This window comes from Dinoponera quadriceps, unplaced genomic scaffold, assembly GCF_001313825.1.
Source record: "Dinoponera quadriceps isolate SergipeBrazil2010 unplaced genomic scaffold, ASM131382v1 scaffold616, whole genome shotgun sequence".
In the NCBI taxonomy this organism is placed as follows: domain Eukaryota; kingdom Metazoa; phylum Arthropoda; class Insecta; order Hymenoptera; family Formicidae; genus Dinoponera; species Dinoponera quadriceps.
This window is the reverse complement of record NW_014555184.1, coordinates 2,864,194-2,886,510: the sequence shown is the minus strand read 5'-3', so window position 1 is coordinate 2,886,510 and position 22,317 is coordinate 2,864,194. Positions and strand designations below refer to the sequence as shown.

Here is a 22,317-nt window from a genome sequence, read left to right as displayed (position 1 = left end):
ACTATGTCAAGTTGCAGCTTAAGCCCTCATCTAAATGTAAATACTTAGGATTTATCTTTAATTCAATCCAACAACGCTCCAAACGTAGTAGTCCAATGGATTAAGGTCTGGACTATTTGGAGGCCAAAACGCTTTTGACCAAAACATATCGATGTTGTCAGAAAGCCAGTTTGGAACCAAGTGGCTCATGTGAGCGGGTGCGCCGTCTTATTGAAATATGTACGGCCTTTCTGAGGCTATATTCTCCATCCAAGGCTTTACTACCGTCGATAAAACTTGCATGTACACCTCTTTTATGACCGTTTCACCCTTCTCAAAGAAATGAGGCGGCATGAGCATCACGAGCACGTGGATGCTCGCTGGAAACTGTCCTGGCTACAACAGGGACATCTTCGGATCTTGGGCGAGCCAACGGTCGTTCCTACGATTCACCTTGTGGCATCCACAGTGAAAATCTTTTCGTCTGAAAAAATCTGAGGCGGCCGGATGCTTCGTTCTTGAGCGAACACAGCAACAAGCAGCAGTGGGCAACTCTCTTGATCTTGACGTCTTCCGAAGCATTTGTCTCACTTTAATGACGTAAGATGTGTATCTCAGATGAATCTCTTGAATTGGCCGCCTAGATCGTGTGATTTAACACCGCTAGACTATTTTTTTTAGAGCTATGTGAAAGATAAGGTCTACTCTAATGCTCCGCGAACGATTCGAGGGCTCAAGGACAATATCAAAAGATTCACGAAATTGAGCCGTGATTATGCGAAAATGTGAGAATGTGACAATATATACATTTGTTGTCTTCATTTATCTATGATGATAAAACGCGCTTAACTAACTCTCCCTTAAACGTAATAATTTTCAGCCATGAATATTCGCAATGTATTTCTATATAATTAGATTCTCTAATTTTCCCATTAATTATATCTGCTTCTTGAAACATTTTTTTTATTAGCACTTGGCTAATAACCAAACACTGAAGTACATAAAAACAGTGAAGAACGAAGAGAACAAAGAAAAAATATTGACAAAGACGAGTTAGACCTTGAGACCATATAGGCGATACGTTGTAAACACATCTATCGTAGCCTAAACTTATCTATTAGATATACTTATAACTAACGGAAAGTTAAGCGCATATGTATGACCATAGACATAATAAGAATAGATTGAGCATGAGGCACGAGAACTGAAGATCGGATAAAAAGAGAGGGACGATAGATGCCGTGTAGCTTTCTCTCTCTAATGAGGGAAGAATGGGAAAAAAGAGGGTTAAGAAAAAGTGAACAGCTAAATATTCTTTCGTTCACATATCAGAAAAAGTTATATAGTAATGAGAAAATTAGTAGTGCGTGAACGATCGAGTATTTAGCTGCTGCTCACTCTTTTTTAAACTCTTTCTCCCCATTTCCCCGCACTTTCTTTCTCCACCCACTCTTTCCTCATTAGAAAGAAAAAGCTACACAGCACCTATTGTCCGTCTCTTTCATTCTGATCTTCACTGCTTACTAGAGGACATGCTCGGTCTATTCTTACTATGTCTAGGTGCACGACAAAGGATGCGTTATATTATTAGGTTATCCGAGAGTTCGTACGAGTTTCAGCAGATATCTCTATGAGCGTTATGTAATCTGTCAAAATGATTGAAAGTATATGATGTCTATATCGTTTAATAAGTGATATTTCAACGCGTCACTTAGTAAATGTTTGCTTATTTTATTTTCCGAGTTATCGTCCCGTCCTTCATAGATTTGTTTCTGACATTTCGTGGACATTTCAGTTCATTTTATGTTGCAACCCAAGATTGCCGCTCCTGCCCTGGACTTCTCTTCATATGAGCCCATTGAACGGTTGAAAAGCGGGGCTCAAATGAGCGTTCCTTAAATGAGAAAAACGTCATATGAGGGAGGATTCATGATAGATAGGCAGACTGCCAAATTAAACTGATTCTTATCACGCTATCTCTCTTGAAGTTGTTGAGATATCTTTAAATTTCTATGATAATCTCCTTAAACAGAAACCGGGCGCAATTAGGAAGAATTAGTTAATCAACCATTCCAAAACGCAAGTTCATTTTTGCTCTTCCCTAATGACCCAAAACTCCTAATGACGCTGTCCATTGTGTTTTCTCCATATTTCTCCATAAATATATTGACTTAAATGTAGATAGAAGTAGATGTATACATAAGTTAACGTTAATTATTTCCCGTGACACCCCGTGATCCCCATATAATGAAGATTTCCACGCGAGATACCGCCGAATTCTTACGTATGCGTCGAAGGAAAATACAAGGCGTACTTGGACTCTTGATCCTATTTATATTGACCACGAAACAATGGAAGAATGTGCATCCTTGGACGCGAGACAATAGAGTCCTACGATATGCTATTACGTTATATCCGTTCTCTCTCTCGTGAAAAATGTGGAAACGTGAATAGCGTGAATCATTTTTTCGTATCAATTTGCTTGTCGCGAATCGTCGAATAGGGAAGAAAATCCCGGCGAAATAACGCCCCGCGATATGTTCGACATGCGGCTGTGTGTAAAGCAACGTAAAATATTGCGCGTTTGCTGAAGCAAGAATCATTATTGATTCTTCAAATCGATGTTCGCATCATTTCTGCAAACGCGGCAAATTACCCAGATTTGTTGCGCCGTCGAAGACGATTGGGTCATAATTGTGCGTTGCACTTCATGAATTGCTCAAATGAATTCAACCCGCGTTTTGGTCCTACTTTTGTAATTCTCAGATGTAATATCGATTGTAACTTTATCTTTAAAATAAAAAAATTATCTAACGATAATTTTATCTGGCACGCGCGCTTCGAACATATTCAACAAAATAATAGGCAATAAGCCGAACTTTATATAAAGAAAAATGGCTTCCCTCACAGCACCGAATATTGCAATAAGATTATTGGGTGGTTATAAACATGGTCTTATACATTTTAATGAGAATGTAAAGTGAAAAATTATAGTCAGGAGAAACATATTCCTAGAAATATTATAATGTCAGTGGTAATAACTTTACATGCATATTGTTACCACTTTTTTCGATTAAAACTAAAAAAGAATAGTCGGAGATAAAAATGACTATAATTTTAGGCTTTCTCTTGGTTCATTCTATATGATTGAATATATATTTTCGTTCAAAATTGAAGGGCGAATCCGACAAACTCCACTATCCCGTTAAGACAAATTTGCGCTAATTGATTGAAACATTCATTCAAATGGATCCGCTCATAGTTTAGATTCAACATTTTAGTCTTGTGATATCCCCAGTGGTAGTATTTTCACAATCGTTTCGAATAAATTTTTATTTGCTTTAAGTAAGACTTTACTTCAAGAAATTTAAAGAGCACGATAACTTTTGATGCATCCCAATGCGCGATTATCCCTTTTATCAATGCGAATATGCGGGTATTCATTCCGAATCGGGTGCGAGCTGTCGAACGTGTCAAAACATGATTTATAGACACGAAGCAGGTATACCGAGGGCCTTTATTGTTCAAGAACTTTCTAAAGTGCAACAGAAAAGAATGCATGAGGCTTAACAGCTGTTATAACGTTTTCACATTGCCAAATATGTGCTAAAATACCCAGGTACACGAGTACTCGGTGCATTGACGAAAAGGTTAAAAGTTATGCATTAATAGATAACTTATTGTTTTTATTATGGATTTATTATAGTTAAGACTCAAAAATTCCTACAAAATCTTGTTATAGAATAAAAAAATTATTAATATATTATTACACAGAATATATTTCAGGAACGAGATTGACAAATCTGAGTATCTGATTTTTGTAATCACATAACGTTATATTTTTTGAAAAATGATTGGAAGCTTGAAAGAAAAGAAACCCCGAATACTCAGTATTTTTTATTGAACTTTAATTTTACAACATTTTGTACTTATTAACATCTATTCCATTCAGCCAGATCTATCAATGTAAATTTAGTCAAATATTTACTAAAAATTTTGTTGATGAAATGGTATCAGGTTTAATACAAAATCTGTTAGGTCAGACATTGTAAACAGATTGCCAGCGGAAATAGGGTAAAACTAATATAATATGCAGGCAGATTGATGTCAAAAACCAAGTAAAATTTGCATGAAAGTTAATTGTTAGTTAAGTTAAGAAATTAAACACCAAATTGATGTCAAAAACCGAGCAAGATCTGTGCGGCGCGGTTTGGCGCCATATTGATAAAAAACCAAGGAAAATCTATTATTTCAATTTAAATCTATTATTTAGTTAAAATATTATTTAAATTTAAAATTAAATGAAAAAGAAATATTTATCATTTATGTCAAAGGGAGAGAGTAGAATCCCGAGTAGCATAAATTAATTGGTTAACCGTTGCTTAACATTTGACCAACGTTAGCAAACTGTAAGTCAATCAACCCTTTGTGTTGCACTGAAAAAATCTAAAAATAGTTAACAAATACATTTAATTGAATGTTTCAATATTTCATAATTAATATTATATATAATAATTATTATTAATTGTTTGGTAATATTCTTTCAATGTGACTTCCAAGTTGGCGCCGTGTCTTTTGAGAATTTCTATCTGACGTTTCATGAACCGAAATGTGGCTCGGAAGCCACATCGAATGTTTATCCATACCGCGAAACTTAAAATTCCCAAATTTTTTACATATTTTTTTTTTAATATAAATAACAGACCTTACTCGTTATTTGGCGATAAATCGGTGTCACAGGTTACGTACACAATAGCTAGCTAAATACAAACTTATTGCAGATGGCATCGGATTTGTCAACAAATTTTTAGCGAATTTGGTGGCTATTTGATTACAATTTGTTACCAAATTGTTCACTGGGTACCTTTTATGAAAAATATACTGAGAAAGCAAAAACGGTTAATCTGTGTAAAATTAGTCATTTTCCGAGAATCTTCTTGTTGTTTAAAAAAAAAACGTAGTAGTGGTAGAGCAATGTGTATATAAGGTTATCATTATTAATACTATAATAATATTTTGTTATAAAAACGTTTCTTAATATAATTCTTTCACTACGCGATTATAGCCCTAAATACCAAATACTTTTTCGCAATGTATGATGAAAATATGATACGTGCGATAAGAAAATATGGCACGTTGACGGTAAAAATATGCAAGACGCATTCTAATGTAAAAAAAGTATCGGGAGAGAACGGTCAGCCTTTCAAATAGATTCAAATAGATAGATTAAGATCCAAGGGCATTTGGAAGAATTTAGCAATTAATGGCGATAAGAAATTGGCAAGCCACTATTCTCGTTGACGGGAGTAGAGCATAAAGGACGCTCCCCCGAGAGTCACTTCGCAACGATCGAGCAACCTTCGACGCGTTACGTAAGCGATGGGAACACTTACGTGTGCGAAAACCTGTTGTCGAACGCGCACCTAGGGAAAACATTGCACGTGTACGTTTGCCTTTCTAGAAAATGCGGTCACGCTTCGCAAGGAAATTTGCGCTTTACAATGTATGACGATGACAGATTTCCCTATGGTGCGAGCCCGGCATAATTTTCGAGGCGATAATTTTGATTTCAATGAAATAATTTGCAGATTAAGAGATGTCCAGTAAGAAATCATTAATACAACGTTATTAGAATGATATTTTATAACATGTAACGTTTTCAAATATATAGTTCTTAATGTTACATACGTCATTGTTAACAATATTTGTCGTAAACGTTAAAAATAATATTTCTACACTATGATATTAATGTTTATAAATATTGCATATTATTTATTTTATTAAATATTATTTATGAATATTTTATATATTATCAAGTAATAGTTTTAAAACATTTATAAAATATTATATCAAAATGTTTATAAAATCCGCATAAAATCAATGTTCCAAAAAATTGATTTAATGTTTCTTGCTTAGTGGGAGCTGATCCTAACAACATTCTCCGAATTTAATCTTGGGTCCTGAATTACATATTAAGCCTCGATAATCGAGAGTGTTTTTTTGCTTCTTTTAATATATGTGAGAGACTCAAAAGATTTAGGCGCTAAATTTATTCTACTACGGTCTTTTGAAGCAAGGGGACTTTAACGATCGTTGTTATACGCGTTATTGCAATGAGTTTAACGCAAGTTGAGCTCAATGCGCATACATAACTTCTATTGCATCTGGCGATGTCGCAATAGAAACAACCAATCAATATGAATAAAGGCACGTATATTTGGTTTTAATACGGTTTGAATAATTTTCTTAAATTTATGGAAATTAACAAGAAAACATGTTCTCTCGATGGACCATCGGCTGCGTTTCAAACTGTATCGATAGAACGTATTCAAACCGTATTAAAACCAAGCGTACATATAAAAATAAGCAATATCAGAAGTGGTTCAAACGTAAGCGATTACGGATGACCCTAACGTCAAACGTCTATACTTATATGAAACTATAACCCAGTATACAACAACCAATAGTAACATAACATCAATGTTATAATTTCCCACTCAACAACGTAACTGTTACATAATACATTCATTATATTGCATTTATATTGTTGAGTGGGAAATTATAACATTAATGTTATGTTACCGTTAGTTGACGTTCACTAGGAAGGTGAAGAAAAGGCATGATGTAAAAATTCGATCGTGTTGCTATGCATGAATTGACGAACTGCCGTCAATTAAACATCCCCGTAGAACCTTATAACCCCGCGTTAAAATTACAGTCGAGTCACGTTATAGGAATACTTAACAAGAGGATATACATCAAGAGTCGTCTGCAGTGCGCGCACGTTGCGAATCAATTTCGTCGTGCCATCGTACGAATGTCGGCTCGATAAAAGAGAAAAATTTAAAAGGCGTATTGACAGTCGCTCTCGTGTCGACTACACGACAAAACAGTTGACCGGAAAAGAAATCGAGAGAGGCTCGCTCCGTTTCCGATAGCGCGACCGAGACGGAAGAGCAACATTCATGTGTTACTTACACATGTAAGGAAAATCGATCACGCGTCAGGCCGCTCGACGAGGGTGTAGTGACGCCAACGACGGTAGTGGGGCGTACCTTCGCTTGGTTTCTCCCTCGCTGTCTGAACCAACTCCACAAGTCTGGCAACACTTGATCAGGTGGTTGAAAGGGTCACACAATACACATTCGCAGGTACACTTAATCACGAGCAACGACTACCGGACGACAACGCGACACTCTGATGACGCAACATGGCAAAGCATGTTTTGATGTATCGAAAGACGAGGAGCGAAGCGAGAAGACCGGAGCAATGCGACCGACAGCAGCGGCGGCACCAGCAACAACGGCAACGACGATGACGACGATCGAACGATACACCCAACCTGACTGAACTCGCACTCGCGACTGATCGCTTGCGCGCGCTTGTCTAGCGATCCGACTACAGCGCCGCTCACGGAAGCCGATGGAAACGTGCGCTGCAAACGTCAAATTTCGATCGGCGCGTGCTCGCTACGCAGACGGCAACATATGTACGTGAGTACTTATATATATATGTATGTATATAAGCACGTATACGTGTATAAACATAAATAAAACTCCATCTACATAGCTCGCAAAACACAACATGCAGACGCAAGATGACGTTCAACAAATGCAAGGAGCTGATCGTCATATCTGCGTTTGAGACCTACGTCTTGCGTTCTGCGAGCTATGTAGACCGGGCTTAATACAGCCGAGCGGAGTGTACGCGCACGTTGTAAAAAAATCCGCGACGGCGAATGTGGCAACGAAATCGCGCGCACAGAACTTCTCCTCCCTCACGTTTCTTCTGATGAAACGACTCTCGATAAACGGACAAATCTCTTATATGACGCGTCGTATCGTTATCTCAATGAGAATTCCTCGTAGCATTTTCCAACACCCAGAGAGAGAGAGAGAGAGAGAGAAAGCGAGCGAGCGAGCGCACGAAAGTCCCTGGCAGGAAATGTATGTAATATGTTGTCGCGCGTACGGCCTTTGAGATTTGATATTCCTCCGCAAATCGGCGGTGTTGCGAGCGTATCGCGAAATGAAGGTAAACCTCTTCGGAAGTGAGGAATGTTAAAGCGACAAAAATCGTGAAAGGTGGCAGGTGAGAGGAGACCTCATAAAAATAATAAGTAATGGGGGGTGAAATATTTTTAACTTTGTCGATCGAAATACCTCGACATGTATATGTGTGCGTGTATATGTATTTATGGGAGAAACGCATATCGATTCTATATTTCTTATATTCTATTCCCATAATGTATGAAAAGTTTATATAACGCGACATATCGATAATACAACGTAATTATTTTATTTTATTTCTTTTATTTTTTCGTGTCGAAGGAAATGTTCTAGAAAGTACGGACTTGAAAATATGCCTAATGCACATACAGGAAATTATAACGAGAATTTATTTTCAAATGTTAATATCGAATTTAACGATTAATTAGATATTAAGAAATTTTATATTTTACATGTAAGGCTAGAATTCTAAGATGAATGTTTCAGAGGACAAAAATGTAAAATGAAGTTTGACGCGTGTTAATTTCCATTTCAGATACGATAAGAGTAGTTTACTTATACCGAATGTTTTTTATGATAACAAAATAAATCATTTTAGGCTTTGAAAACGATATTGCAGCCATTTGGCTGCATAACTATTTTGCTGTAATGAGATTATCATAATTACATTATAGCAGTGGCAGTCGGAATAATAAAAAATAAACAACTTAATAAACAGAGTTTTTCATATATAAATTAATATTCAATAAAAGTTAAATTTTGATTTTAAAATTACGTAAAAATATTGAGAAGAGAATTTAACAAAAATTTGTATTCAACTATAATTGAGTCTCGGAGAAACCAGCCTTCGCTTCGATAAATTTAAATCAAATTTAGAGATTAATTTTGTTTAATCATTGTAAAGATATCTTAAAGATATCTTATGTTCCAATTTTAGATATTATGCTGTCAAAGAACCTATATTTCTTACATATTGAACATGACAATTGATAAAAATATATATTTGTAATATTGCAACAATAAAATTTATTTCACAATTATCACATACAAGTAAAGCGAATAACTACCCATAAAAACTAGTATATAAAAATTAAATATCTTAGAAGTTGAAATGTATTAATATTTCATAAACGTTAAAATTAACTGTATTGTTTAAAAAATGGCAAATAATGTTACATATATTCTCCTCCAGCACATTAAGAAACTTTTAATGATTAACAGATTCAAGTTCTGACAAATTCATTAAATTTACGTCGACAGAATTAATGACGTCTGAACGATGAAACATGCGAATACATAAATATGCGCATTGTAAATGCTACAAAATTGCTGATATGATAGCTGATATGATCAAACACGATATGCAACGAACTTGAGAACGCAAAATCGGGCGTCGCTAGTGAACACTAGCGACTTGTCAATTTCAAATATTAAATAATGATCCTAAGAGAGACAAAGTCCTGGCTTAATTTCATCTCGGTGTCTCAGTTATTAGTCCTCAATTATTAGGCGTACAAATTAATCGGCCCTAATAAATTTAATATTAAATCAATAATATATTATTAAATCAGTTATAACACTTAATTAAGCGGAAAGTTTTTACTAACTTTAGGACTATACAGTACCAACACAATCAACCATAAAACGGGAATATATAGTTGATATGACCTCAAACAATTCACCGTGAGTGTAATAAACACGATGGCATCTGATAAGTAACACTTTAGGCACTGTTCGCTTTTCGCATTTCAGTTAAGAAAAAACATCCGAAGCAAAGAAAATAATTTGTAAGGCATTAAAGGCAGGTGCTGTCTTCTAACACGTGTAAAAAATTGTTCCAGAAGTTCCGGAATGGAAACTTTAACCTGGAGGATGACGAACGTCCTAAACAATCCAAAAAGATGGAAGACGACGATCTGGAGAAGCTGCTGGCCAAAAATTCATGCCAAACCCAAGTAGAATTAGCTGCAGCGTTAGGAGTTACCCAGCGTTAGGAGTTACCCCAGCAAATCATTTTTATCTGGTTAAAAATGCTGGGTAAAACTCAAAAAGAGAATCGTTGGGTTCCGTAAGTGCTCTTCGTTGACAACAAAGCAAGACGCTGCGATACGGCTTTCTTTTTGTTATCCAGGTTCAAGAGGAAGAGTTTTTTGCATAAATTAGTGACCAGTGATGAAACGTGGGCGTATTATGATAATCTCAAAAGACGAAAAGCGTGGGTTAATCCTAGTGAACTGTCAACATCGATCACAAAACCCAATATTCATGGCAAAAAACTCCATTTATGATTTTGTGGGACTTCAAGGATATGATATATTATGAATTGTTAAAATCGAGTGAAACTATTATTGCTGAGCGTTACAAACATCAACTTTTGCGTTTAAATGACGAAATCGAACGCAAGAGATCTTTTACGGGCAACGGGCCTAGGCCGATCATTCCACTGCACGATAACGCGAGATCACATACGGCAAAAAAAACCAAGAACATGCTTGATTCGTTGGGCTGGAAAATTTTGCCACATTCGGCGTATTCACCGGATCTAGGCCCGTCAGATTTTCACTTCCCATACAGCACCGAAATCTTTTAGATATTTCAGAAATGTTTCATGTGAAAAAATGGAACATCCCAGAAACGATTCAAAATGTTTCTGAGACAGCTCTGAGACGGTTTTGGGATAGCAAAATATTTGCGAATCATGCACTTAAAATCTTCCTGAAGATGTGCCGAAAAGTTACTGAAATATGTCTAAAACATTTCTGAATATTTGTTGAAAAGTTATTGAAATAGTTACTTATATGCATAATTACGTTTATTTATTCATAAATTATGTATTAATATTGTTTACACATTTCAGTATCGTGTATTATGAAAAATATAACAGTTAAATAAAATAATTTAAAAAATTTAATAACATTTGTAATGAGGAGCCCGCAGGCTCTCGTTACCCGGCCGACAACGCCGTAGGCCGAAGGGTGCGCAACATCACGCGCCAACCACTCGCCAAACACCGGGCAAGTAGAACTGCGAAGGTGGCGCTAGACGGCGTATGAACAGTGCCGTTCATGAGAATGATGTTACTGCAAGACGCGCGCGAGTGGTGCGCTCGGAACACCGTTAGGCGGCGTACCCGTCTGACCCCACTCGCTCAACGGCGAGATCGCGGCGCGCAGTCTATAAGTAGGCCGTGCAGCGCGTCAGGCATTCACTCGTTCTCCGGCGAGCTTTAGAGAGCATGATACACGGAGACAAAACCCAGCGGACTCCACCGACAAAGCATGAGTAACTGATGTCAGTGCCCTAGTTCACAGCATGGGAGCCGACCAACCGGTATCANCGACGAAGCTAGATCCACCGGTACCGGGGATCGTTTCCACCATTAATCCGCCGTTCTCACATCGAACCTCCGCGGCGGACCCGTGACGTCCGATAGCAATAGCCAATCTCCCGAACGGCCGTCGAACCAAGGGGGACAGGACTTCGCACGCTACCGACAACAACCATAAAAAAAACACGAAAAGAATGCGGTGAAGCGGCCTTACAAATGCGGGCTCCGGGCGGCTTGCTCTGTCTGAATGACCCTCGGTTGTCGGCTCGGTCTCTCGCTACCATTCCGCTCACGCTCGCTCTTTCGTCAGCAAAATCGGTATCCTTTCGTCTCAAGCACTAATCTACCGGAAGCCAAGGTCGGCTGCGATAAGAATTTGACTGGAGTCGCGAGAGTAACTCTCCACCGAGAAGATTGTTCGTTTTAAATGACATTCCCCCTTCCTTTGTGGTTCCGAAATCCCCTCCTCGAAAGCTGGATTCTTACCGGCGGTTACCGAGTCGCTTCGAATCCGTCCTTGTGCGCGACTTCGGCCAGCCGGCCTTACCACTGCAGAAGGGACCGAACACGACACCCTAGGCAGTGCCGATAGCGGCTCCTCGATAGCCGCCAAAGGACATTAATATTAAGTCCTGACACGCGTAACGTGCCACGACATGCGACCTTAGCCCTTAGGCTATACGCTACCAAACATCTATATTCTATCTTTCCAGCTTTGGCAACGATTAACAAGAAAGCGAGCGAAGTCGTGGAAAATCCAGCAGCGCTTGCGGGCGTACTTCGCAGGATAGGCAGTTCGGCCATGACCGGTGCACGCCTCCTAACCCTCCAATCGCGCGCGGGGTGTGCGGTAAACCGCTCTAGCCTCCACGCGGCCTGTGCACAGCTATGCCCACGGGGACCACGGGGAGGCCTGCACATTTGTGTCCCGATCCTGGACATACACTTTGACCATATTGACTCTATTCATATTTTGGACAGGTAATAGGATGAGGTGTTCTAAATGAAATGAGATATGAATGGATGCAAGGATACAAGATCCTGCCAGCCATTGGATAACGGGTGGGACCCTGCCTAGTTTGGAAGCTAAACCCTACCTAGGAAACCAGCTAGAAGAACGCCTAAACAACCCGAGCGTGTGGTGATCTCGTGAAGCTTACGAAGCCACATCCCCATAACCGAGGTCTCTCTCGGCCTAGTTGTTCCAGAAATCTAACAGCCTCCCTTTAGCCAAAGGATCTCTTTGCAGGAGTCGGCAAAGATCTAGGCGGCTAGGAGAAGATATATCACGTTAACGACAGGGACAAATTAAGAACCTGTGTTGTAGTCAAAGGAGTAGATGCATATCTTCTAACAGAATTCAACAGTGGCGACCTAACAGTGATGCTGCTGAAAATGGAAAAAAGAAACGGAGAGGAAAGAAACCTAGTCGTGGGCTCAGTTCATATGCCATATGACTTGAGTGAACTACCCCCGTAAGAAGACGTTAAACGATTGGTCTCCTTCACCAAAGGCAAAAGGCTGAACCTACTCCTGAGTTGCGATGCCAACTTCCACCATATAGTATGGGGCAGCTCTGATATATCAATCCGAGAGAGGAAAGCTTTATTGGGCTTCATAATAAAGGAGGAATTACACATTCTCAATGCAGGAAATGAATCTATCTTCATCTAGAAGACAGGAAATGATTGACATCACAATTCGCACTATGGTTTGATGAATCAGGTAAAGAACTGGAGGGTCTCTAACGAACCTTCAGGTTTGGGCTATAGACAGATCCGTTATAAACTTGAGCAGATTATTATCACAAAGAATGGATCAGAAATTCAAAACATATAAACTAGGATGGCTATAGAGCCGATCTCAGGAGTCAACTCGTAAGTGTTTTCCAGAAATTTTATAATTCAGAAGATCTGAAAGTAGCTTCGCTCTTCGTGAGCGGGGCTATCAAGGAATTGTTTGAATTTAATAATTAATTCCAAATTTAAATGCAAAAATCTACAGGCCAAGTTCCTTGATGGAACGCAGAGTCAAGTAAGCTCAAGACTGAAGCAAGAGGACTTTTCAATAAAAGAGAACATAGACCCTAGAAGTTTGGAAAAGATATAAAAAATGCCAACGGGCATATAAAAAAACCGTTGGTAAAAGGAGAAGCTAGAGGAAATATTGTGAGAATATTGAGGGCTTACGAAAAGCCTCAAGACTCCACACAATCTTCAGCTTCGATGAAAATACCTGTTGGAGCTGTTGAAAACTACCAGACGGCAATTATACAGGGTTCGCCACCAAAATCCAGGCAAAAAAAATTTGAATTTCCCGCCTCATTTGACTTCGGTGGTAAGTTATTGACGTTCGGGCGAGTCAGATGTTTGTAATAAGCGTGCATTACCTCAAAATGTCCGAACAGATAAGATCGAATGCGGAATACAACCGAAGAGCGGCGATAATCGAAGGCCTTCGCGCTGGGTGTGCGCAGACCGAAATTCGGTTCTTCGTGTACCCGAGATCGACCATATATGATGTTGCGGCTAAATATAATATATAATAACTAGGACGAAGTTTTCGGCCTCTGTCCTAGGCGTAGTCTCCAGTGAGAGTCACGTCATGCCGCCATATTTTTTTCAAAAGAAAGAAACCGTCACAAAAGAGGTTTATTTACACGTTTTGACTAGAGTAGTGAAGTCGTGGATAGATACCATGGCCGCCGAGAGGCCGTACACCTTCCAGCAGAACGGCGCGTTGACTCACACAAATCACTTAGTTCAAAACTGGCTGATAATGTGGAAATGCTTTGGTCCAAGGAATTCTGGCCTCCGAACAGTACAGATTTGAATCCGTTGGACTGCTACGTGTGGAATGTTATTGAACGAGTGACCAACAGGGCGAGACATTCCAACGTGACATCTCTCCAGGTCGCTATCGAAGCGACATTCGCCAATATAGACAAGGATGAATTGTAGAGCGTGCCAGCGCTTCAAGACGAGGATCGAAGCAGTCATCGAAGCAAAAAGGGGTTATATAGAGTAATTTTACACAAAAAATATACCACTACTGATATACACAAAGTTTTTTGTAATTTTTACATTTTGATACAATAGATTGATGACAATAGAATTTTGTTTAAACAAATTGTTCAATTTGTTCGGGTTTTGGTAGCGGATCCTGTACTTCCTAAGTACCTAAAGCAAGAGAGCAAAAGTTATCCCTAATATCCCTAGTGGAAACGGAGACGATACAATAGGAGCTATATATAGGGTGTCGGAAAATGTATATATTAATATATAATATAAAAGTATTGCACAATGTTTTTATATTATATATTAATACATATATTTTACGACATTCTATGTACAGCTCCTTTACTATGATTCTGTTGGGTAGAACAGGGTAGCCAACATATAAGCCTGACCCACTAAATCGAGTTCGGGACGAATCAGTGGATTGAAAGTGTGTTCTTTTTGGACAGTTACGCGTTTTAAGCGCTTATAAACATCGTTTTCACCATTCCTTTTGGCATCGTGAGCGCTCACAGAATGCATAATTCTGATTAATAGAAACTTATGTTTCTCGGTCATTTAACAAAAAAAGAATATGTAATGACGTAATTGTGACGTCATAGTTCGCGTTTATAAACGCTTCTCCCATCGAGATAGGACAGCGTGAGCGTGAACGTTTATGCGTGGTCTACAATAACAGTAGGAATATGTTTATAAGAAGTAAGAGTAGGAAATTAACCAATCATAGTCGAATGTAAGGAGAATAATTCACTATTATTGGTTAACTTCTTACTCTTACTTCTTACAAACATATTCCCACTGTTCATTGTAGACTACGCTTTAAAAGAACGCAAGATGTCACGTCCTACCGATTGTTCCCACCATATGGTGATTTTCTTTTTCGCGTAGTACTATCCAAAAGGCTAATATCCCTACAAGAAATGCCCCATCTACCTTCTTCCCCTGTTCGTATTCCTGCGCAGTTCGAATTCTGCAGCAACTCCTTGCAGTTGCGACTAGCCTGGATATAACAAAAATGATCTTTAACCTATGAATACAGAAGTAAACATGGCAAAGAGAAGATCCCATAGACGTATAATAACTAGACTGTGCATTCAGCCGAAGAGTCGTTAAATGTTAGAGAGAGATGTTGCTGTACTAGTACCATTCTGTCTTCATCTGATAATATACGGAATGGGGATTTCAGCCTCACTATGAAAGGATTCTTTACCCCACTATACATCTTTAGAAAAAAACGGAATGGTACTCGTACGGCAATTATCTCTTTATACTTTCTGACGTACTCATACAAAGGGAAACGTTGATATTGCGCGGTCTAGTTATTATATGTCTATAAAAGATCCCGATTGACCATGTTACAATTAACCACCACCAACCACAACCAGTCGTGATTTGGTTTTCTACTATTGCCCAATATATGTAGATCAATAAAGACGTGGTCAATCGAGTCCCACTCGGAAAAAAAACACGTTTAGAAACCGATAAGTTTATTATTGTTAAAGTTATAAATTGCTGGCAGGAAAGGATGATCCTTCTTAGTTAAACCACATATCGAATGTATTAAGCCTTTAAGAACCTTTAAGAGCAAAACATGGATGTTTTAGTGCTATTATAAAATTAATTATTATCTTTTTAATATTAATGTGATTGTGAGAGAATATAATGTCTAACATGTGATGCTTAAGTAAATAATATTAGAATCAGCTTTTTATACGCCATTAATGTGCTCACAACCTTTTATAAATACCAAAGGAAACGACTTGGTGTAAGCATTCGCAAGCGCTTAACAACCAAAAAGAACAACTGAAAAACGCTTATAAGCATGAGCGCTTACGCGCGTGAGCGTCCAAAGAGAATGCACCCTGAGTATACGACATATTTGGCCTGTTCTTTTTAGTTGCACTGCTGAATTAGTACAATAAATTGATGCGAGAAAACATATACTTGTCTCACTTTAACTTATTGCTCCGGTTCAGCAATGCAGCTAAAAAGAACAGACCAATTGTAGAACAGACCTAGTCGTTTTGAGTGTAGTTTATTACGTCACGTCCTGCATACCTCCTACCACGTATTTTTACTACATGCTACTTCCTTATATTCTTTATTTAATGCACTCGACAATGCTTGATATCGTCTCACCTATCTAATCGATCTGTGCCTCGTCATAAAAATAGAGAAGTTGGAAATATCGGTATTTCCACATGTCGCGTCGCATCTCGGTCAGATAACAGACATTCTAACGTATGACAGCCGATTACCACTCTGGTGATCGGTATATATTGTTCGAGTGTTGTTCGAGAGTATTGCTTGAACGTGACTGCTTTGGTAGTTATATCTCCGGAGGGTTCTCGGTTAACCGACAGGTATTCGTGAGAAAGGAAGAGAAAGAAGAAAGTCGAGCGAAAAACTCAAAGTACAACGCGAATGCATGCTGTATATGCGTGAAGTAAACTCGCATTTACATTGTACGAACGCGTACTTCCACGCTGTGCAGTCGCAAGCCGAAAATGCAGTGTCGCTCCATTATGACGTTACGATGTGCTTTTCGCCCACATGTACGCTCCCGAGAGCGCCTATGAGATCCAATCAGTGTCACGATTATGTACAATGTCGACGCTGCAATTAAGCATGCAGGACAGAAAGGACCTGGACAAGTTCACGAAATACCTGGCGCTAAGGGCTGCCCAAATCATAGTGCAGTCGAGGTCAGGTCAGAAAGTCAACACTACGTGCAAGCCGGACTCCTCGGCTGGTGATTGGGTAAAAATAAACTTTGCTCAGATTTGGACAGCTCATTTGGTTTAACTCTGCTGTTTTATGGTGGTAATTATTTAGTTTAGTTGTATCAGCATAAATATCGATAAAAATATGCTTATTCAACGCGCTTTTGCATGAAATAAAAGAATTTTGCAGAAAAAAGTGTCGCTCTGCCTCGCGAAGCGAGATATTAATCATTAAAGTTGACGACAGGTTAGGAAATCTGTCATATCGATGAAAAAGCGACATGAGTATGCTCTGTGGCCACATTAAATAATGTACTTATTTAAAATATTGTTATCAGAATTTATAATTACTCCATTATTTTTTGTATTTGTATTTATTTTGTTTTTATTTGTTTCTATTTAACAAATATACCTTGTGTAGGGGTCTATGCTAATCTCCAATAAAGATGAAAGAAAACTAAATTTATTATATTTAAATATATAAAATATATTTAAGTATATAAAAATGTAAAAATATACATAAATATATATACATATATAATATGTATACATATTTATGTATATTTTTATATATTTAAATATAATAAATTTAGTTATTTTCTTCTTAAAACTGAAACTTTTTGCCTCACTACAGTATGAGAGATGAGTCTATCTTATATCAAAATTGAAACAAATTGAAGATTAACATAGACCCCTATACAAGTATATATCTATATATATATATATATATTAAATAGAAACAAATAAATATAAAAAATAATGAATTAGAAATTCAGATAACAATATTTTAAAGTAAATTATAAGTTAACAATATATCTTGTGTAGGGGCCTTTGCTAGTCTTCTCTGTTTTAATTTTAATATGAAATAGACTTATCGCATACATTTTAGTAAAGCAAAGATTTAATATTTATATTCATGGTAATTATTTAGTTTAATGTGACCACAGAGCATGCTCATGTTGCTACATTTCATCGAAATGACAGATTTCCTAACCTGACAAGTCATCAACTTTAACGATTAATATCTTGCTTTAGGGGCAGAGAGACACTTCTTTTCTGAGATTCTTTTGTTTCGTGCCAAAACGCATTGAATAAGCGTAATTTTATCGATATTTATATATTATGTTGATGCAGCTAAACTAAATAATCATTGAATATTTTGTATAAAGAAAGTAATTTTTGAAGGCTACGTTTCTTTTCTCCCCATTGCCACTCTAGCTTGCCCTGCGAGCATACAACTGGCAGTCATGATGTTCATAGCTTCAGGACAGTTGGCATTACGAAATCTGTGAGGTGCTTGCTAATGTTTGACAGCTTCTTTCGAAACAACTTTATATATATTTCTATACTCTAGCAATATACATTTATATATTATTAAAATTGTAATTAATTATATATAAAGGAATTATTCCAACAAGAACCTTTCAGATATTAAGAAGCGCCTCACAAATTTTATTATGTCAACTTCCTGAGACTGATCCTTGTGACTGTCAGTTACATGGCCTGCCAGGTGAGCGACAGAGGGAAGGAAGACCTGTTTCTTGAAAATCGCCTTATTTATACAAATAAAATTCCAAACATTATTATATTAGATATTGTTGTATTGAAAACATATTTAACTTATTTATCAATAGATATTTCTAAAGACTTGAGAATAAGTATAACAATGATATATTATAATTGCTTTTGCAATAATAATTTCACAGGAATATTCTTTCTCTGCAATTTGCGAAATTTATAATTTCTTGAAAGAACTCTGTTCATATATCAAAATATTGAAGTGCAATCAAATAAATTGAACGGGTCATAGTCACATTCTTTTTCTGACCTTCAAAACATGTAAATATTTTTATATCTGATTTTATAGTTTAATTTGGCGATAAAAGAACTACCAGAGGTTTTGGCTGATGCTAAGAGGGCACTTTGTGGAGAAATAGTAAGTTCCACTGTACCACTCTGTATAGAAATCTCTTTAAAAACAGTGGAAGGTGATACAATGGTTTTGGAAACATGGAGCCTCGGTGTTTTGCCAGAGCAGAGTGACCCAACTGTAAGAGTTACATATACTGTATACAATAGAATGGGGATTCTATTGAAATCCTTGCTTTCTGTCTCAAGAGTCACACCTGCTTATAAACTAAGCAGGCGGCAAGGTCCAGATTCTTACACTATGTGTTATAAAATCTACATGGGAGAACCTCAATTACATGTCTTAGGTATAGTTATTTAATGTGTATGTTACTTAAGTTAGGGAGAAATTCCAAATTATTTTCTTACTCCTTACAATTTATTGGAATGGAATTTATTCCTAGTTATGAAAAAACTTATTATTGATTACTTAACAGGTGATAACTATAAACATGTAAGAGTGGGTCAATTGTGTACCCCGGTAGGTACCATACACTTATCAGTCTCTTATAGAACGAAAATGACCATATCACCCACTCACACGGGACGAGATTCTATCATGCTCAAGAGCGATCATTTTCACTCAGATTTAAGTCCGCGTCACGTGCGGTATCAGCAAAAGTAAGAAAACAACTTAGAAGTAATCCAAGGTTGACAAGTATATTTATTCAATATAATGTAATTTAATAATATAATAATAATAATATACTTTAAATCATATTTGTAGTGAAGAGACATCTAAATCTCTCAGTGATACCATCAAAGTTGGCGCATTTGTAGTAAACAAACCCGTTATTGTTAACGAGGAGGATCTTGTGATACCGGACGTGCCGTTCAGTTCCCTGTTGACGCCTCGACAAACGTCGCCTCCTCCAGTGTCACTAGTAGATGTTACAAAGACTGCAACGGCAGCTGCCGCGACCGACAGCAACAACGGAAATAATGAAAGACTCATTAACGATAATACAACTTCGAAGTGCGCCTCTCAAAATGGATCTAGAAGAAGTAGTTGCTCAATGACTAGTGCCAACGATGATTTTATTATGGTAGATTTGGTAATTGATGCTCCTAATTCGAACACGATAATTATTATGACAATCCGCCATGTGCTATAGTGTGAAATTTGCTCAATCTGCCTGGATAAAAATGTCCAAGTATCCGATGTGTTTTATCAGCAACTATTATAAATCATTAAAAATGAAAAAAAAATATGTTTACATATATTTTTTACAGAATTTTGGTTTTATTAACGGATAACAAAAAATTTGTTTTCTTGATTTGTTTTCTTGAAGATAATTTCATGATTTTAATAAAATCTTAATTTAAAATTTGTTCAGATATATAAATTTGAAAATTCAAATGTCGCAAAACGGTAATGTTCTGTTGATATTGATTACAAGAATTTGCAAGTCAAAGAAAATATCTATGACATTACTTAAACTTTCATATTTTCCTTCGAAAAATTTGAAATTGTGTGCACAATAATTATGCATATAGTCAGACGAAATACTGTGGTCCTTTTAGATTGGGCAAATTTAACTGGGTTTGTGCGAGGAACAAACTTGGAATGTTATTGTTGCAGAAAACTCCGTTCGCCGTCACAAATACTAATAGCGACTTAGGAGCATTCTATCGAGAATGTCAAAGTGCCCCGCAATTGCAAGCCTTCATGGAAGAAAGAACGCTGGCGGAACAAGTGGGAGATCTCACTAAACAATTGGAAACATTCGAGACGAATATGCAACATTACGAAGACGTTCTGTCATCGTTGTGTCAAACCGAGAATAATAATTAAGGCTGAGCTGTGCACTTTCGAAGTCTTAATTTGAGCGAGAACGCGATTGTGTTCAGCTACACATATGGTGAATAAGAAACGTATTTGCACATGAAATAAGAAAAATGTTGCTACAATATCCTCTTGTCCAGTATATTGATATAAAAGAAGACATTGCATTCTGATAGAAATCTTGCAGCAATATATTTCTTTTTATTGTGTATTATTTAAGAAATAGTATGAGAAAATGCAAATACATTTTTTTACCTACTATATGCATCATATCCATTATGTCAAATGTTAAAATTTTTTTAATCGTATTTATCATTCATGCATAAGATGATCAAAATTTCGTTTAACGTCAGGTTTGTCCTTTGTTAAATTTTAATTGGTTAGCTGAATGTTTCTTCTCATAAAAGGAAGAAACAACGATAGATGAACAAATTGAAAGGACCCATAAATGTTGAGCTCAATGATCATCATTGTTGTATACATAAGTATATATTTGGATGGGACAATATAACATGAATAAGTAGAAGTTATATTGGCATAAACGGTTTCTAAATGAAAGAAAGAATCTCTTTATTTAACGAATTTGAACAAGCCTGGAATATATTTCTTCATTTTTCGTGATTCATAGTTCTGAAAATCTATAAATATGTTAAAAAATCATAATACGTTCCGAAATTTCAAGTTTAATATATGCTATGAATTTCTCTTTTAGTAAATACCGGAAAACTACTCGAATGTATGTGTTCGCTGATATAGAAAAGATGTTTATATAAGAGAGAACAATTTCAGAATCTAACGAACATATAGTACTTTCTGAACCAAACGTAAACCGTTTGTTAAACTTTAAATTTATTTACTCTTTGATATGTGCTGCTAAATGAAAACTTTTTAATCAATAGGGATTGAGAAACTAATCGTTTTGAATATGGAAACAATTTTCGGTTTTGGTGATACTTGCATCTCTGCGTGGAATCGTACAATTTTTTTTACGTAAATCGATTCTTCTAGTCATGTTACATATAAAAGTATTAAAATAAGATCATTAAAAAGAATATGAATATATATGATGTACCGTTCTCACATATATTTTATTTTATTATAAAATATACTGTATATTCTAAATATACAGAATATCTGTATCATTCTAATCTTCTACTGATAAGATATCGAGATTTAGTTCTATAGTTGTGAGGAAGACACATTTTAATAAAAAAAATATTTACTTTAGATTGCTCCGTTAAAAATACTTCAAGATCACTCTTAAAATTTTTTAAATAGAATATAATTTTTTATAATGTAAATCGATTCCTTAAATTATTCTGTGTATAAAAGTACTAAAATAAGATCACACACCGAAAAGTAAATACTTTCTGAGACATTTTATATTTTATCCTGGTACTTTTCAGCATAAGATATGAAATATTTCGTAAAATATTTACTTCTCTGTGAGCTCACCCCAATAGTTTTATACGTAGAATATAGATGGGATCAATGTCATCATTGTAGAAATTAGAAAAATATAGATATAAATAAAATAAGGAAAACATACACATTTAGATATATCTAA

General features: G+C 36.7%; 1 protein-coding gene and 1 long non-coding RNA gene across 7 annotated transcripts; both read left to right on the top strand.

Annotated features, from left to right (window-relative positions):
- The first annotated feature begins 6,963 nt into the window (after positions 1 to 6,963).
- Positions 6,964 to 10,857, top strand: LOC106743234. 4 transcript variants are annotated; one of them, XR_001374336.1, is made up of 3 exons: positions 6,964 to 7,468; positions 9,833 to 10,056; positions 10,120 to 10,857. It is a non-coding gene; the product is annotated as an uncharacterized LOC106743234 (long non-coding RNA). The 4 variants fall into 4 exon arrangements; XR_001374334.1 differs by having other exon boundaries at positions 9,830 to 10,056; XR_001374335.1 differs by having other exon boundaries at positions 6,964 to 7,472.
- A 5,523-nt stretch (positions 10,858 to 16,380) lies between these two features.
- On the top strand, positions 16,381 to 22,308 carry LOC106743378 (autophagy-related protein 13). 3 transcript variants are annotated; one of them, XM_014617164.1, is made up of 5 exons: positions 16,381 to 17,093; positions 18,924 to 19,272; positions 19,402 to 19,585; positions 19,692 to 20,010; positions 20,547 to 22,308. In XM_014617164.1, exons 1-5 carry the CDS (start codon positions 16,887 to 16,889, stop codon positions 20,757 to 20,759), a joined length of 1,272 nt encoding a protein of 423 aa, XP_014472650.1. In that variant the 5' UTR covers positions 16,381 to 16,886; the 3' UTR covers positions 20,760 to 22,308. The 3 variants fall into 3 exon arrangements, with proteins under 3 accessions (XP_014472650.1, XP_014472649.1, XP_014472651.1); XM_014617163.1 differs by having other exon boundaries at positions 19,692 to 20,019; XM_014617165.1 differs by having other exon boundaries at positions 17,076 to 17,156; positions 19,692 to 20,019.
- The last annotated feature ends 9 nt before the right edge of the window (positions 22,309 to 22,317 follow it).